Source organism: Pipistrellus kuhlii, unplaced genomic scaffold (assembly GCF_014108245.1).
Source record: "Pipistrellus kuhlii isolate mPipKuh1 unplaced genomic scaffold, mPipKuh1.p scaffold_m20_p_13, whole genome shotgun sequence".
Lineage (NCBI taxonomy): Eukaryota > Metazoa > Chordata > Mammalia > Chiroptera > Vespertilionidae > Pipistrellus > Pipistrellus kuhlii.
The window spans coordinates 31,229,460-31,246,119 of record NW_023425438.1 but is presented as its reverse complement, the minus strand read 5'-3'; the positions used below and the strand labels follow the sequence as shown (position 1 = coordinate 31,246,119).

The 16,660-nt window shown below is 36.4% G+C and overlaps 1 protein-coding gene across 7 annotated transcripts in view; it reads left to right on the top strand.

Annotated features, from left to right (window-relative positions):
* The window catches only part of VPS54 (VPS54 subunit of GARP complex), an 87,078-nt gene extending 71,817 nt beyond the window's left edge, over positions 1–15,261 (top strand). For 6 of the 7 annotated variants that reach the window (XM_045580805.1, XM_036435496.2, XM_036435494.2 and 3 more), the window contains 8 exons: positions 1,443–1,506; positions 3,654–3,759; positions 4,654–4,741; positions 5,262–5,383; positions 5,497–5,577; positions 10,077–10,184; positions 12,692–12,786; positions 14,786–15,261. In XM_045580805.1, the coding sequence (XP_045436761.1) occupies positions 1,443–1,506; positions 3,654–3,759; positions 4,654–4,741; positions 5,262–5,383; positions 5,497–5,577; positions 10,077–10,184; positions 12,692–12,786; positions 14,786–14,891 (770 nt within the window). In that variant the 3' untranslated portion in view covers positions 14,892–15,261. Of the gene's footprint in view, positions 1–1,442; positions 1,507–3,653; positions 3,760–4,013; positions 4,115–4,653; positions 4,742–5,261; positions 5,384–5,496; positions 5,578–10,076; positions 10,185–12,691; positions 12,787–14,785 lie in introns of those variants that run through there. The other variant, XR_006741430.1, reaches the window with a different exon arrangement.
* The last annotated feature ends 1,399 nt before the right edge of the window (positions 15,262–16,660 follow it).

The following is a 16,660-nucleotide window of genomic DNA, read 5'->3' as shown; positions in this document are numbered from 1 at the left end:
ACCCTTACCCCTCCCTGTCCTCATCCATAGGTGTATGATTTTTGTCCAGTCTCTTCCCACACCCCCCACACCCTTTCCTCCCCGAGGATTGTCAGTCTATTCCATTTCTATACCCCTGATTCTATTATATTCACCAGATTATACTGTTCATCAGATTTTTTTATTCACTTGATTTTTAGATTCACTTGTTGATAGATATGTATTTGTTGTTCATAGTTTTTTTTATCTTTACCTTTTTTTTCTTCCTCTTCTTACAGAATACCTTCCAGTATTTCATATAATACTAGTTTGGTGGTGATGAACTCCTTTAGCTTTTTCTTATCTGTGAAGCTCTTTATCTGACCTTCCATTCTGAATGATAGTTTTGCTGGGTAGAGTAATCTTTATTGTAGATTCTTGCTATTCATCACTTTGAATATTTCTTGCCACTCACATTTGGCCTGCATAGTTTTTGTTGAGAAATCCGATGACAGTCATATGGGTGCTCTCTTGTAGATAACTGTTTTTCGTTTGCTGCTTTTAATATTGTCTCTTTGTCATTTGCTCTTGGCATTTAAAAAAAATTTTTTTTTTTTTAATTTTTAAAAAATATTTTTTAAAAAATTATATTTTATTTTTTACAGAGAGGAAGAGAGAGGTTTAGAGAGTCAGAAACATCGATGAGAGAGAAGCACTGATCAGCTGCCTCCTGCACATCCTGCACTAAGGATGTGTCCACAACCAACATACATGCCTTTGACTGGAATCGAACCCGGTACTTCTCAGTCTGTAGGCCGATGCTCTATCCATTTAGCCAAACCGGTTTCAGCAGCATTTTAATTATGATGTGTCTTGGTGTGTTCCTCTTTGGATTCCTTTTGTTTGGGGTTCTCTGTGATTCCTCGACTTGTAAGTCTATTTCTTTCACAAGGTGGGGAAAGTTTTCTGTCATTATTCCTTCAAATAGGTTTTCAGTATCTTGCTCTTTTTCTTCTTCTGGCACCCTCGTAATTCTGATGTTGGTACGCCTGAAGATGTCTCAGAAGCTCCTTACACTATCTTCATATTTTTTATTTTATTTTATTATTATTTTTTTTTGCTTTTCCAGTTGGGTGTTTTTTGCTTTGACTTGATTCTTGCATTCCTCTAGTAGTGTGTTGTTATCCATGTTTAATTGATATAGATATTGAAACTCAAATACATAAATTAATTGGCCTAAGGTTATGATTCCAGTAATTGGTGGTACTGGAACTCAAATCCAAATATCTTTGATTTCAAACTCAGTATATTATTTATTCTGTGCTAAATTGTTTACTGAGGTGTAGATATTTATTTTTAGAAATGAGGCAGTTTTAGGCTCTATATAGCAACTATCTTATTCCATTTTTTTTCCTACTTTAAATTTTTCTACAATATTTTATCTTGTACCTATGTCTTCCTTATTTATTTGCTTTACTCCCTAGTTACAGAGGAAAGGAAACCAGCTGAAGTTCTCATTGTCGAGGGACAACAGTATGCTGTTGTTGGGTGAGTGACACGTTTTTCTTTATTAGTTGAGTAAATTATTTTAAACATAGGTCTTCTAGTTCCCACTTGATGTGAGTTGGAAATTTTAGATTAACAATTTAAAACCCTCCAAAGAGCCCTGGCCACGTAGCTCAGTTGGTTAATACACCAAAGTTTCAGGTTCAATCCACAATCATAGTATAATATATACAAGAAGCAACCAATGAATGCATAAATAAGTGCAACAACAAATCATTTCTCTCTCTCTCTCTCTCCCTCTCTCTCTCTCTCTCTCTCTCTCTCTCTCTCCCTCTCTCTCTCTCTCTCTCTCTCTCTCTCTCTCTCTCCCACCCTGCCTGTCTTCCTCCTCTCTCTTTCCATCAAATAAATGAAAGAAAATACTTGCAAATAATTTAAAGTTCTCTTTTCAACTTATGATATATCCTGCTAATGAGCTATTGACTTTTCATTTTTAAAGAATCTTTTGTGACTGTCAATGTAAAAAATTTCCAGTCCTATAGAGAATTTTTATGAGTTTATTTGAGCCAAACTGATGACATATGCCAGGAAGCAAGATCTCAAATGCTCTAGAGCAGTGGTTCTCAACCTTTCTAATGCTGCAGTCCTTGAATACAGTTCCTCATGTTGTGGTGACCCCCAACCACAGTAGTCTTAGGTGACCCACAGGTTGAGAACCACTGCTGTAGAGTCTAAGGCCTTCGGAAAACACAGATACTTACATTACAATTCATAACAGTAGCAGAATTACAGTTATCAAGTAGCAATGAAAATAATTTTATGGTTGGGGGTCACCACAACATGAACTGTATTCAAGGATTGCAGCATTAGAAAGGTTGAGAACCACTGCTCTAGAGCCATGGTCAGCAAACTTGGGCTCGAGAGCCACATGCGGCTCTTTGGCCCCTTGAGTGTGGCTCTTCCACAAAATACCATGGCCTGAGTGAGTCTATTTTGAAGAAGTGGCGTTAGAAGTTTAAATTTAAAAAATTTGGCTCTCAAGAGAAATTTCAATCATTGTACTGTTGATATTTGGCTCTGTTGACTAATGAATTTGCCGACCACTGCTCTAGAGAATAACAGTTTTGCATCTTCATTTATGTATTTGAAATTAAGGAGGAAGCAGAAGAAAGATCACATGGAGGTGGGAGAAAGCAAGGTGGGGATGGGATTATAGGACAATTAACAACATTATGTGCTCTCTTTAGTGTAGTTAGACTTATTTCAAAGGCTTATTAACCTTGATGTACAGAAACAATGGATGGGGCTTGCTCAATGCAAAGATAAATCTTTATTAAATTTATAGGCCTGGAGTGAGACCACCATTACCTGTCTAGATGGGAATTTATAATTAGATCACCTTGTGAGATTACTTTTCAGATCCCACCAGTGGTCCGTGAGGTCTGAAAGGTTGACAACCACTATTCCAAAGATCCCCCTTTTGTTTTTGTTTTGTTTTAAATATATTTTTATTGATTTCAGAGAGGGAGGCAGAGAGATAGAAACATCAATCACGAGAGAGAATCATTGATCGGCTGCCTCCTGCACGCCTATTGGGGATTAAGCCTACAACTTGAGCATGCGCCTTTGATTGGAATTGAACCCAGTACCCTTCAGTCTGCAGGCCAATGTTTTATGCACTGAGCCAAACCAGCTGCCCCTTTTGTTTTTTATTTATATGACTTACCAATAAACATCTTAGGAGTTAAGTTGTTCTTAGAAACCACAGTTTCTCTTTGATCTCATTAAGAAAATCTGGACTAGGTTCCTGCCATTAATTCAACAATTATGATTGAGGATCTACTACATAATCAGAAACACTGGGTAATCTTTCTGTCAGTGTTTCTGAATTGGCAAAAAAATGGGATATCTGCTTTATAGAAGAGAATTAAGATGTCATACAGAGAGTTGTGCCCACAGCACAAAATGTAAGGAGGTATTCATTCTCAATGTCATGCAAGTACTGACCCTGCAATTACATGACTTTGAAATTGAGTGCCTCCTTAATTTTGCACCCTAGGAATTTCTCTCCCCAGCCCAATGAGTTCTATGCTGTGCTTGTAGGTAAAACACTTAATTTAGCAGTTACCAAGATCATTGTTGATTTTTATGTTTTGACTGCCTACTGAATCATCTTTATTTTCTTACAGAACTGTATTGTTGTTGATAAGAATTATCCTGGAATATTGCCAGTGTGTGGATAATATCCCATCTGTTACTACTGACATGCTTACTCGCCTGTCAGATTTATTGAAGGTGGGTATGATTTTATTCTGTTATGGAAACATAGTTGGTAGAAGTAATTCTTTAGGTGTAACCTATCTTCCAACTCTAAGACATTTCAAGTTTAAGTTATCTTTAACACATTAATTTTATGACATTTTATTGTGATTAAATCACATGTAACTGGAAGAAGGCCACCTGCTTCTTTCTCACTCTACACTTAGTGATTCCCATTACACCCGTAGAGTTGTTAATGACATTGGAGACAGGAGATATTTGTTCGTTAGGTGCTGAACATGACTGAGGCCACTTAGGTCAAAAAACCTGGACTGGTTTCAAATGTGCATGGAAGGAATTCACTGAACTTTACAAAATTCATCTCACTAAGGTTAGCGATTTTTCTTAAATCATTCTTTCAGAACCATTGATGTGAAATAAAAATGTAGTGATAATTTTATTCAGCTGTTTCATATTAACAGATATTTTTAACTGCTAACATGAAGAAAAGTTTTCATTTTTTTCAAATGTCTAATCTATCAATTAATTTGGTCCCAAAATAGAGTTGTCATATTGTAGTCCAGAGAGATTTTGCTACCCTTTTGAAAATAGGACTATCCAGTAAGAATAATTGAGGAAAATGATTGAACTAGTTCGTGAATGCAAATTAAAGGATAATTTCTGAACAATTGATTTTTAGAATTTCTTAACTTTTTTTTTTTTTTAACCAGACAATAAATATTATCATTTAGGAATACCCTTCTCCCTTCCCCCTTTTTTTGTTATTACATAAATAGATCCTACTTGCCCCTACAAATTGGTCAGTGAATGAGAGAAAAGAGAAATGTGTATTTTTAGAACATTGCCAACATATGAAGAATAATTTTTAATAAATTATTGGATTTTTTTTCTCTCTCCTTCCTTTGTTAGTACTTCAATTCAAGAAGTTGTCAGTTAGTTCTTGGAGCTGGTGCACTGCAAGTTGTTGGACTAAAAACAATAACTACAAAAAATTTGGGTATGTATTCTTGAATTTAATTCACGACTGAGATGTTGTAATTATGCTACTGTACTCATTGTGTTTTTAGTAGATGTTCTTGTGGCTCTGACCAAAGGCTTTAAAAGTAGCAAGTGCTACTTCACTTTTTCATGTTTTACCATAATGGAAAAATTAATTTCTGAGTAATTTCCACTTTAGCAAGTATGTTATTTGGAAGTTGCACCACTGTGGGAAGTGTTAAGATGCTTTATGTATAAGATACTTTGGGGTGAAAGATACTTGAGTATCAGGAGAGAATCAGTTGTGCCACCAGCTTCCTCATGCCAGTAATACAACTTGAGTCCATTTGGAAAATTAGCATGTTCATTACACTATTCAATACCAAATATGTTGCTTTCTGCTACAATATTCTTCATTTATGAAATAAATTGGGATCTGTGTAAAATTCATTAATGTTTTTACTTAATTTGATATGTACTATAGTAAACTAATATCCTTTTTTGTTTCTCCATGATATGTCTACCACTTGAATCTTCAGCTCTTTCTTCACGCTGTTTGCAGTTAATTGTGCACTACATTCCTGTGATCCGGGCTCACTTTGAAGCTCGGCTGCAGCCTAAGCAATACAGCATGCTTAGGCACTTTGATCATATCACTAAGGTACTTTTTCATATATTTTCTGTTGGAGTTTCATAAATTTAATTCGTGATTGTTAAGTATTTCTTTAGGTGTAGCGCAAGGGCTTTGAAATGTACTGTTATTTCTCATTACAGGATTACCATGACCACATAGCTGAAATATCAGCTAAGCTTGTAGCGATAATGGATAGCTTATTTGACAAGCTGTTATCTAAGGTAATGATTTATATAAATTATTTGGCTTTGCTTAAAGGCATTGTGACTTTTTCATAGTTGTCTTAACAAATCAAATTCTTTAGGATTTAGAAAAAAACTCAATAAAATCTTCAGATTGCTCAAATAGTTGATATTCATCTTCTAAGGAGTCCAAGGGGAGGGAGGATTTCAAAGATGAAAGAAACACTGTACAGAAGTAATTTTGTATTAGTTGCATTGACAAATATGTACCTTCTTCAAAAATAGGTTTTAGTCTGAAAGCCTTCCAGTACAAAATTTAGAGAACAAAGATCGAAATAGAAAAGAAAGTAATTTGTGATAAAATGTGTTACTTTAAAAATGTGGAGTCTGAGGTGCTCTGTTATTTTCCTCATAGGTAATCAGTTTCAGTATTTGTTTCTTGTTTGCTTCCCATTCCCGGCCTATAGGATATTAAAAGAAGCAATATTTTCCAAAGAATTCTCAATTATACTGGGAGGGTATATTCAGAAAAATGTCACTTAATCAGTCCCAATCACTTTTGCCCTATCTGTCACTCTTTCCTTTTCGAACTAAGTTTTCAAACACGTATCATGGGAGAAAGCAGAAATTTTATAACTTGAAAATTTGAAGGTTTTCTTAGTTATACTTTGGCCCAAGAGCATTAGAGTAAGCTTATACAGCAAGGCACTTTGATATGCTTTTCCTTCTACTTGCATTCTTCAGGTATGTATTTCTAAAAACTAAGGACACTTTCTTATATAACCACTCTATCAGACAAAATTCACAATAACTTCTTAATATCCTCTAATACTTATTTCTATTTGAATCTTATCAATTGTACAAATTTTTTTCACAATAACTTGTTTGAACAAAGACTTCTACGTGTCTACATGTTACATGTAGTTATTATGTCTCTTGTCTTTTATAAATTTCCAATGCCCATTTCCCATATCTTATGTCTTTTTTTAATGTAAAAAATGTACCCAGACTATTCTGATTTAGTGTTTGCTCTACTTCCTTCCCCATTGATGACCTCTGTTACCCTGACATGTGTTCTCCCCTTATTAACGAGTATCTTTTTGCCCCTCCCTGACATATATACTTTTTATTCCAGGAGTTGCCCAGTAGTATGGCCCTATTTTTAATTCATACCAAAAAAAGTTTAGTGGTTAGTTTTGGTTAGCCTCTCAGTTTTTAGCTTTTCATTTTCTTATCTGAAACTTTAATTTTGGGAAAGAAGGATAACCAAATGTGGACGAAAGGGGCCACATACTAACTTGACAAGCTCAGGGGAGGCCTGCATGGCAGTCTTGCAAACTCAAAAACCTAAAGTAACCACAAAGGATGGTCTGAAATTAAACTTTAACTAAAAGCAGTTATGGTGGGTAGTTACCTCCTAGATCGGTATCTTTACTGACAAGGTCAACCTTTACCTTAACTGAGCCTGTCTTTTTGCACCTATGATAGCATCCTTGAAATGTCTGGGTTACTTGTAAATTTTTTTTTTTTTCTGGACCCCTTCAGGCACAACCTAATGTGCTGGGCGCCTGGACAGATACCATAAATCCCTTCATTGTTATTGTTATCATGATAATTGTTGATTGTTAACTATCCTGCACCCACCTAAGTATGTGTATCCTTTTACTTTTTATCCAATCCTAGGCCCCGCCCCCCTTTTTTTTCTCCTGCCTTTCATCTGTCACCAATGGATTTCGTGTAACCCACCTACTTGATTGCAATGCATAAAAATAGAGGAGAAACATCCATTCAATGAAGCATTATCACAATCTGTTGAGATATCGTGAATAAGTACACCTTCTCAGTTAACACATGTGTTGTTTAAGGCAGTGGTCGCCAACCTGTCAGACCTCTTGGACCACAACCGCTGGTTTAAGGGACAACTGTAGTGCAAAGTATAGGTCAAAGTTTTTTTTTTTCTTTCACATCTAATACCTTTTCTTGAAAAGATTATCTTTTTTATTGGAACCTTTGTTAAAAATCAGTAGACTATCTTTGTGTCAATTTATAACAATTTGGACTCTCTTCTGTTCCATTGATCTATATTGTCTGAATATTGATCTATATGTCTGTACTATAACATTATTCTAAGTCTTGAAATCAGGTCATATGAGTCTTTAAAGGTGAAGCCTTCTCTGCTCCAACCCCTCCTCCAGGGCTAGCCAACCTCTGCATTGATTGGTGTAGGATCCTTGGCTTAAGGTGTTTTCCTTCCTTCCCTCTGGAACAGGCATGTTTTGTTTCTAATCCTCACACAAAGACTCCAGGGATGACAGAGTTTGGTGCTTTTTCTCAGAGACTTGAGTTTTTTGTTTTGTATAAGAAGAGGGTTCAGGGAAGTAGGTGGCATTTGTTACTTTTTCCTAGTGGTACCTCTTCCTGCTTGCATGTATCTCTCTATGGTCTCCTGTCCTGACCCCAGTGTTGCTGGTAAGCACTTACTGAAGACCCTTGTGCATGAGTGCAGACTCTGCTGTGGTAGGGTCCTCATGTACTCTATGCTAGCCCACATTTGGCCTTTGAGAATTTGTTAAAAGGTTTGTTGTTTTCTTATCTGCTTCTATGTTGATTCCTCTTATTCCTATGCTCTGCCCAAAGTGAGACAGTCCCATCTCCTTAGAGGGCCTTGTCACTCTTTGGAATTAGGTCCTTGATTTCTGTGTCCTCTGCTCTCTGATGAGTTTAAGAAGTTATTTATAAATTATTCCAGTTTTTCCTTGTGGTTAGGGTAGTAGCAGCATGCTCTTGCAGCTTTCTAAATTTTAAGCAGAAGCAAAACTCCAAAGTTTATAAACTAATGAATCACACAACTGCATTTTATAAGTATTAATCAGATTGCAGAATGGCTTTGAGGTATGTACTCTATTTGAAATACTTTCACTTAATTTTTTAAATTTTACTTTTCAATTACAGTTTACATTAACATTATTTTGTATTAGTTTCAGGTTTACAGTGTAGTGATTAGATAATCATATATTTTACAAAGTTCTTCCCCCAATATTTCCAGTACCCTCCTGGCATCATTCATAGTTATTACAATATTATTGACTGTATTCCGTATGCTGTACTTTATATCTCCATGACTATTTTGTAACTGCCAATTTACTTCTTAATCCCTTCATCTCTTTCACTCTGTCTCCCATCCTCCCTTCCGTCTGGCAACCATAAGCCCGCTCTCTGTTTCACTTTTACTTAATTTTTTTTTCCCCTTTAAAGACTCAGCAGTCCTGGTGTGCTGCTTAGGAAGCCATATCTGCGACCATAAAAATGTCCTTTACCCATGTACCTATATCATGCAATGTCTGCATTCTGGAACACCAACTAATTTTTAGACAGTCAGCTCCCCAAAGGGACTTTTCTCTAATTCATCTTTGTATACTCCAATTAGCTAAGGGACTTTCCTCTAATTCATCTTTGTATACTCCAGTTAGCAGCATATCTGACCCTTTCATTCAAACATACACATATACGCACATATGTATACACATATTATAAATACACATAAATAGCCATATACTTACATATAAACATATGTCTTTGCTTAACCTTAGGGTAAATATCCTATATAATAAAAGTCTAATATGCTAAGTATCCAGTTGCCTGGTTGGTTGTTCAACCAATCAAAGCATAATATGCTAAGGCCACTCAACTGCTCGCTATGCTGTGCACTGACAACCAGGAGACAGGTGCTCCGACCAATAGGTTACCTTGCTGCCGGGGTCCTGCTGATCAGGACTGAGCGAGACAGGCTGGACATGCCCTGGAGCCCTCCCGCGGTCTCCCTGGCCCCAGTCATGTACTGGTGGGGTCCCTCGGCGTGGCCTGCGCCCTCTCACAATTCGGGACCCCTTGGGGGATGTTGGAGAGCCGGTTTTGGCCTGATCCCACAGGATAGGCCAAGAGATCCCACTGGTGCATGGATTCATGCACAGGGCCTGTAGTGATTATTATATTGGCCTACCTATGAAAGAAATAGAACATTTTAATTCTACCAGAGCTAAGTAATTTCAGATATGATCATGTTGACACATTCTTAAAATCATGTTTTAAAAATAATCTGTTCATTTGAAGGGCCCACTTTAGTGATTCATCATTATATATTGAGACAGATTAGTAGCTAACATTTTTTGAGTATTACTTTGTATCAAGCACTGTTTTGTCTTCTTATGGACCATCTTCTAAAATCCTCATAGCAAGCCCTTTGAGATGTAGAAAAATGAGGGAACTTGCCCAAAGTCACATAACTAACAACTGGAAGAATTGAGAATTGAACCCAAGCAGGCCATCTTAAGGAAAGTAGCCTGTGCTCTTAGCCACAAAGTTATGTGTCTTTCTCAAAGTAGATTAGGATATTTAATGAAGAGTTCTTGAGATTTGCAGGAGTAAATCAGATCACAGTTGAAGTGTGAGCTTAAGCACTATATTAGTTAGATGTGTAGGGGCAGAAAACCTTTTTCTGTGGGGACATTAACATAATTTTCTTTATTTTTCCCTGCCAGTATGAGGTGAAAGCTCCTGTTCCTTCTGCCTGTTTCAGGAATATTTGTAAACAAATGACAAAAATGCATGAAGCTATAATTGACCTCCTTCCAGAAGAGCAAACACAAGTGAGTAGTAATTCCTAAAACTACTTTTTATTTAGTATATCATATATAATAAAAGCCTAATATGCTAAGTGTCTGGTCATCCAGTCATCCGTTCAACCAATCAAAGTGTAATATGCTAATGATATGTAAAGGCCCCTCAACTACTTGCTATGACATGCACTGACCATCAGGGGGGCAGATAGTCAACTGGTCTACCAGACACGATGCACACTGACCACCAGGGGGGCATATGCTCTGACCGATAAGTTAGGTTACTGCTGGGGGACTGGCCAATAGGGACTGAGTGAGACAGGCAGGACATGCCCTAGAGCCCTCTTGTGGTCCCTCCCTGACCCTGATTGTTCACTGGTGGGGTCCCTCGGCCTGGCCTGTGCCCTCTTGAAACCCAGGACCCTCAGGAGATGTTGGAGAGCCGGTTTCGGCTCAACCCCACAGGCCAGGCCGAGGGACCCTGCTGGTACACGAATTTGTGCACCAGGCTTCTAGTATAATATAGTATAATATGCATGTACAATTAGAGTGTTCTATACCCTTTTGGTACAATTAAGCTTAGTTCATATTCTAATATTTTTTTAAGTTGTTATATTGACTTATAGAATATGGATAAAAAATTCTGATTTCAAAGTGCCCTTTACACTAAGTCAAAGCAATAATAGCTTTGCTATATGGTTAGCAATTCTAAAGAGCACATTTTCCATTTGTCCATCCAGAGATCCCAGATTCTGTTTACACCACTCATTATGTTATTTCTCAAAAATCAGAATTGTCATTTATCAACAAATATGAATTATATTACCCAAATTGGATAGGGGAGGAATTAATGATAGAGTTAATAATCAGATGACACATAAAGTAAATTAATATGTCTTATTAATATTTATTAAATAAGCATAAATGATCTATAAGAGGCACAAACCAGGAAAAAGCAAAATGTGTAGTTTTTAGCACCTTCCACCTGTGAAGTATCCACCTACTGTCCCTACTGTCTTCATCTACAGAAATATCACAGAGTTCTCTCATTTTATTTTTGTAAATAAGAGAAAGTTTATTTAGAAAATCACAGAGGTAGAAAAAGTGAGGCGTGGAAGAAATGGGCTTAGGAAGCAAGTTACAGAGGCAAAAGAAGGGCCCTTGGCATTTGGAGGAGGAGAGGCAAGAGAAATGTACCTGGGGGAAGGGGACAGGGGAAGGCCCTGGAGAGAGAGAGAGAGAGAGAGAGAGAGAGAGAGAGAGAGAGAGAGAGAGAGAGAGAGAGAGAGAGAGGGGCTTTCTTGTCACTCTTTAGTGACATTGCTACTTCCCATTTCCCTAGGTTCTCTCTTAATACTTCAAAGGTTCCAGTATTTTTTTCTCAGTCTTTTTTACCCACCGTAGCTTAGCTCATTCCCTCTATACCAGATAATTGTAGGATGATAGTGTTATAATACAATCCTAGTTGTTGTATGACTGGGATATAAACTTAACTTTCACTGGGATTTTTGCTATTTAGACAAGTTATTTCAATTGGTCTCTAATTGGTTCAATCCATGGAAATGGTATTTGAGAGCAAAGGTAGCTTTCTTAGTTACTCTTGCCTACTCTTGCTCCTGCTAGTCTCCTTTCCCATGCCACTTCAAGCATACTATCACCATGCTTCCCTAACTTTTCATTAATCATACTGACTGAGGATTGAAGAGGACCCATAAGTTACAGAACAACCACTAGGATCTCTTTTTCTTTCTCATTTCTCCTTAGCCAAGCCATCCTTTCCATTCCACATATAAGATCCCCTACCTCTGACTTTCTGACCAACTTGATGTCATCTGAGTTTAATTTTAGTGCAAGGCTTAACCAGGTCAGGGAGCTGGGCATACAGGTATCTCATGTGTTTTTATCTACATCATAATTTAAAGGAAACTGTTATCAAAGCTGAGCACAAATGATAGATTTTATGTCAGTATTATCACTTGAATACAAGTAATTCCACAAAACATTTTCCATAGATTAATTGTATAGACTTTCAGGTCAGGTATTTCCCAAAGAATTATTGGGTCATTGCATTAAAAAGTGTGCCTGCAGGAGCAATAAAATACTTCCACGTAATATTACAAGGTTGGAAGGATAAAGGTGTCCTTGCCTCTACTGTTAAGGCTTTTTTTGTTTTCTCTGTCAAGTTCGTAGTTAATATTTTACAGAATTCTCTATTTCTTTTTCTTTTTACCTGTCAGTGATATATGCTATTTACATATCTCAGATGACTTCTTCTAAGGGGCAGAAAGGCATTAATAAGTCATATTACGAAAAGAAATAGTACTGAAAAGCGAGAAAAAAGCTTTTATCCAAATAAGGGCAAAAACTTATACTGAACTATTAATAGCAATAAAATATTTCAAGGGAGCATTTTAAAGATATATGCCAAAACAAAGGCTACTTAAATTTTTTTTCTGATTTGATATTGATAACTCCTGATACTTTTGTCTTCTATTTCAGTAGAGCTTTAAGAAACTTAAATTTTATTTCTTTTCCAGATGTTATTTTTAAGAATTAATGCAAGTTATAAATTCCACTTGAAAAAGCAGTTGTCTCATTTAAATGTGATAAATGATGGAGGACCTCAAAATGGGTATGTTTTTCAAAATATTTTTACTATTCCCCTATCAAATTGTTATGTTGGTTTTATTCATTATGTTGTCTTTTTCTACTATAATCATTCTGGAGCTGAAAAATTATAAAACCAGCAACCTTCTGCTTTTTCCCTCTCTGTGGAGATATATATCTATGTCTATCTCCGTTAAGTGTTTTTATAAGTGGTCAATTACTTAACTGACCTTATGTGTCTGTTTTGAAGCAGTGTGAGTTTGTAGCACCTGTTTAGATTATCCAATAGCCTTCCCTATCCAGACAGGACTCAGGGCCCTACTTTGTAGCCATGTCACCATGAGAAAGTTAATTAACCTTTGTGCCTTTTTTATAAAATGAGGATAAAGTCTGCCTAATTCCTTCATAGAGTTACAAAAAGTGTGAATATGTACGTACTTTTCTTTAGGGTATATACTTACAAGTGGATTAGAGCAAATGTACATTTCCACTCTACTAGGTATTGCCAGAAAGTTCTGCCAAATGGCTGTACCAAGCTTACACTCCCACCATTTCTCTCTCTATATCCTGCCAACATTTGCTGTTAAGATTTTTTGTTGCCAGTATGATGGAAGACAATGGTATTTTATTTTGATTTGCATTTTTTAATGCTTGTTATATTTTCATGTATTAGTCATTCAGAGATCCTCATCTTGTGATTTTTCCTGTTCACATTCTTTGTCCATTTTTCTTGATTTTAGATTTTTCCATATAACCTCAACCTAATCCTTTGTTGGTTCTATATGTTGCAAATGCCTGGTTTTATGTTCTTTATCAGTTTTTTAGTTAAACATAACAGTATTTTAAGATGTAGATTTATATTAATTTTGCTTAATTTTAATGTAGCAATATTGCCTTAGAAAAGCTGTTTGTTTTTTAACTATTGGTGTCAGTTTCAGTGTACTTACCATATTATCACAAGTATAATTCGAATTATTTATAGATATTAAAGCACCCTAAATTAGATTAATTTCAAACAAAAAATATGGTCCTTAGTAAATTCTGACATATGATAAAAGGTGAAACATTAAGTGCATAAGGTATTTATAAATTAGGATATAGTGCAAATATTAAGGGTACTTGAATACCTTTGCCCCAGGTAGTAAGTAGTTCAGCAATCCAGAACTTAGGTGTTCATTAAAATATTAAAGCCGGACTCCCTCCAGTCTTTTACAAACTGCTAAATCAAAGTCTGTCTGTTTTTCTATGGGCCACATCTTTTAAAACGTAATCAGACCTGCCCTGTTTTTATGTGTGGAGCTTTGATATTTGGGTTTAAATGTTGTTGCCAGGAATTTTTTTTTCCCCAGGGATAGGCATTTTGAGTCCAGTGTAATTCTCTTTTCATCAAGTATTGTTGTATTGATTGTGAGAACTGTGATTTTATTAGTCACGTACATATATACCCTAGTGCAGCAGTCAGCAAACCGCGGTTCGCGACCCACATGCAGCTCTTAGGCCCCTGGAGTGTGGCGTGGCCTTAGCACCACTTCTTCAGATAGACTCGCCCAGGCCGATTTCTGCGCCTGGCCACGAAGTTTCAATCGCACTGTACGTGCGGGCCCGCATGTGATATTTTGTGGGAGAGCCACACTCAAGGGGCCAAAGAGCTGCATGTGGCTCACTAGCCGAGGTTTACCAACCACTGCCCTAGTGGCAGCTGATCAAAAAACAATTTAACCTGTTATTTTCTCTATTTTATTTCATTGTTTTAAGACAAATCTATTGGGCAGAATTATGAAACTGAGTCCAACCTGCATTGGTTTATTCTTTTTAAAAACATTTATTGTTGGAATAGAACACATGATAGCAGCAATCCTACTAAGATATATTGACATTTATAGGAAATTTGTTTTGGTTCCTAGGAAATTTGAATTTTAAGTAACAATTGAGCAGCTAGGATTGGACTTTTGACTCTGTGAGCATTGCTACTTTATTTGAATAGAAAGTGTGAAATTAAAAATAATTTTCTCTCCAATGCTTAGGTTGGTCACAGCAGATGTAGCTTTTTACACTGGAAATCTTCAAGCCTTAAAAGGCCTTAAAGATTTGGACCTAAATATGGCTGAGATCTGGGAACAGAAGAGGTGATGACATACTGGAAAACTGGGTAGCCTGACCATGGGATGTATGTGTTTAAAAAAATATGGATGCCTGTGATTCAAGAACTGAACCTGGAACCCAAGTGAACTAGGGTAGGGAAAAGGGAAAAGGAAAGTATCAGTGTTGGGGAAACTGGGATTCAGTGGGATCTACAAGGAATGCCAATTTTATGCTTCCTTCAGTGAAGAATAACTGATCAGGTGTCTATATTTTTCATTCTCTCTGGAAAACAGACTCAGGTTTCTTTGGACCAAATCCAAAAGAACACATAGCTGTAACACAGCTGTAGTTGACTAGAATGCTCTGTATACTTTATATTAAAAAATGCTTTGCATTTCTTCCAGTGCAATGAAATTCATATGGTGTCCCACCTTTATTTAATGATGGTACAATTTAAAATATTAAAAACTTAAGTCAATCTCTGTAGAAAGTTTTCTCTATGAAAGTAAAACTGTTTGAAAATTATTTTTTTACAGATCTTTCTATAAAAAAATAAACATCTTTTGATTGCTTGGATTTAGGAATTCAATTATTTTTTTCAGTGACCAAGTTTTAGGCTTTGTGTGACGCATATTTAATCTTTCTACCGCCACTGGATGAAGCCTTCCAGAATAGTCTAAATACTTGAAAGGATGATCACAAGTAATAATAAGGTATTGGCATTTATTTATGCAGCTAATTTAAATACTTTTGAGAAGTGGTATATGAAAGCCTGAAGTTTAATAGTTGTATTTTTATAAAAAATACGAAGGTGGTTTTTTTTTTTTTGCCTTATTTCTAGCAGAGGTAAGAATACATTTTTATATATTCTGCCTACTTATGAGTTTTCATTTTAACATTTAACATGTGGAGTGTGGCTCCCTTGGATTCTTGTTTTTAAGTTACTTTCGATGTGTATATGAACAAAGACCAGGGAGAAATAGAAAATATAAGCTGCTGTGTTGGGGCCAGAAATACAAGGTGATGAGTAACTTATTTAAAGACTTTTAAAAAAAAATCCTCACCCAGGATGCTCATTGATTTTAAAGAGAGAAAGGGAAAGAGGAGGGGAGAGGGAGACATAAATTGGTTGCTTCTCATTCACGCCCTAACCGGGTACTGAACCTGCAATCTAGATATGTGCCGTCTGGGACCCGCAACCTTTCAGTGTATGCGATGACGCTCCAACCAACTGAGCCACACCAGCCAGAGTCAGACCTTATAATAGTCACCTTCAAAACAGATCAGCAGCACGCTACAAATGAAAGTGCCTGTGTCTCACCTCACCCCAGGAATCTTGCCTAACCCTGTCAGAGTGCCTAACTTGTAGTGATTATGTACAATGAGATAGTTTTATTTTGTGTTCTTTGATCTCCTAAAAGGAAAGCCTGTTTTCTTTCCTTTTCATTACAGAGGTATGTCATTGGTTCTTAACTGTCTGTCTAAAATAAAGCTGTAAACAATTACCAGACTTTAAAAGACTTTGTTAATATATACAGTAAACTTGAAACAAGCAGCCTACTGAAAAAATCAGTATGGGAGAACTGAAAAATGTAATTGATTCTTAGAATAAAGCAACAAATTATACCAGTAGTAGACCTGATTTGAAAGGTTATTCAAGAACATTTTTTCAGTGACAAGCAAGCTTCAAGGAAAGGGAACTTTAAAAAAAGCTACACCCCCACCCATTATACTAGAGAACAAGGATGTGAAAGAAATGCTCTGCCTCTCCCCACCCCAGCTCTTTCAGCCGGGAAAAGAAACACCACTTTGTTTCA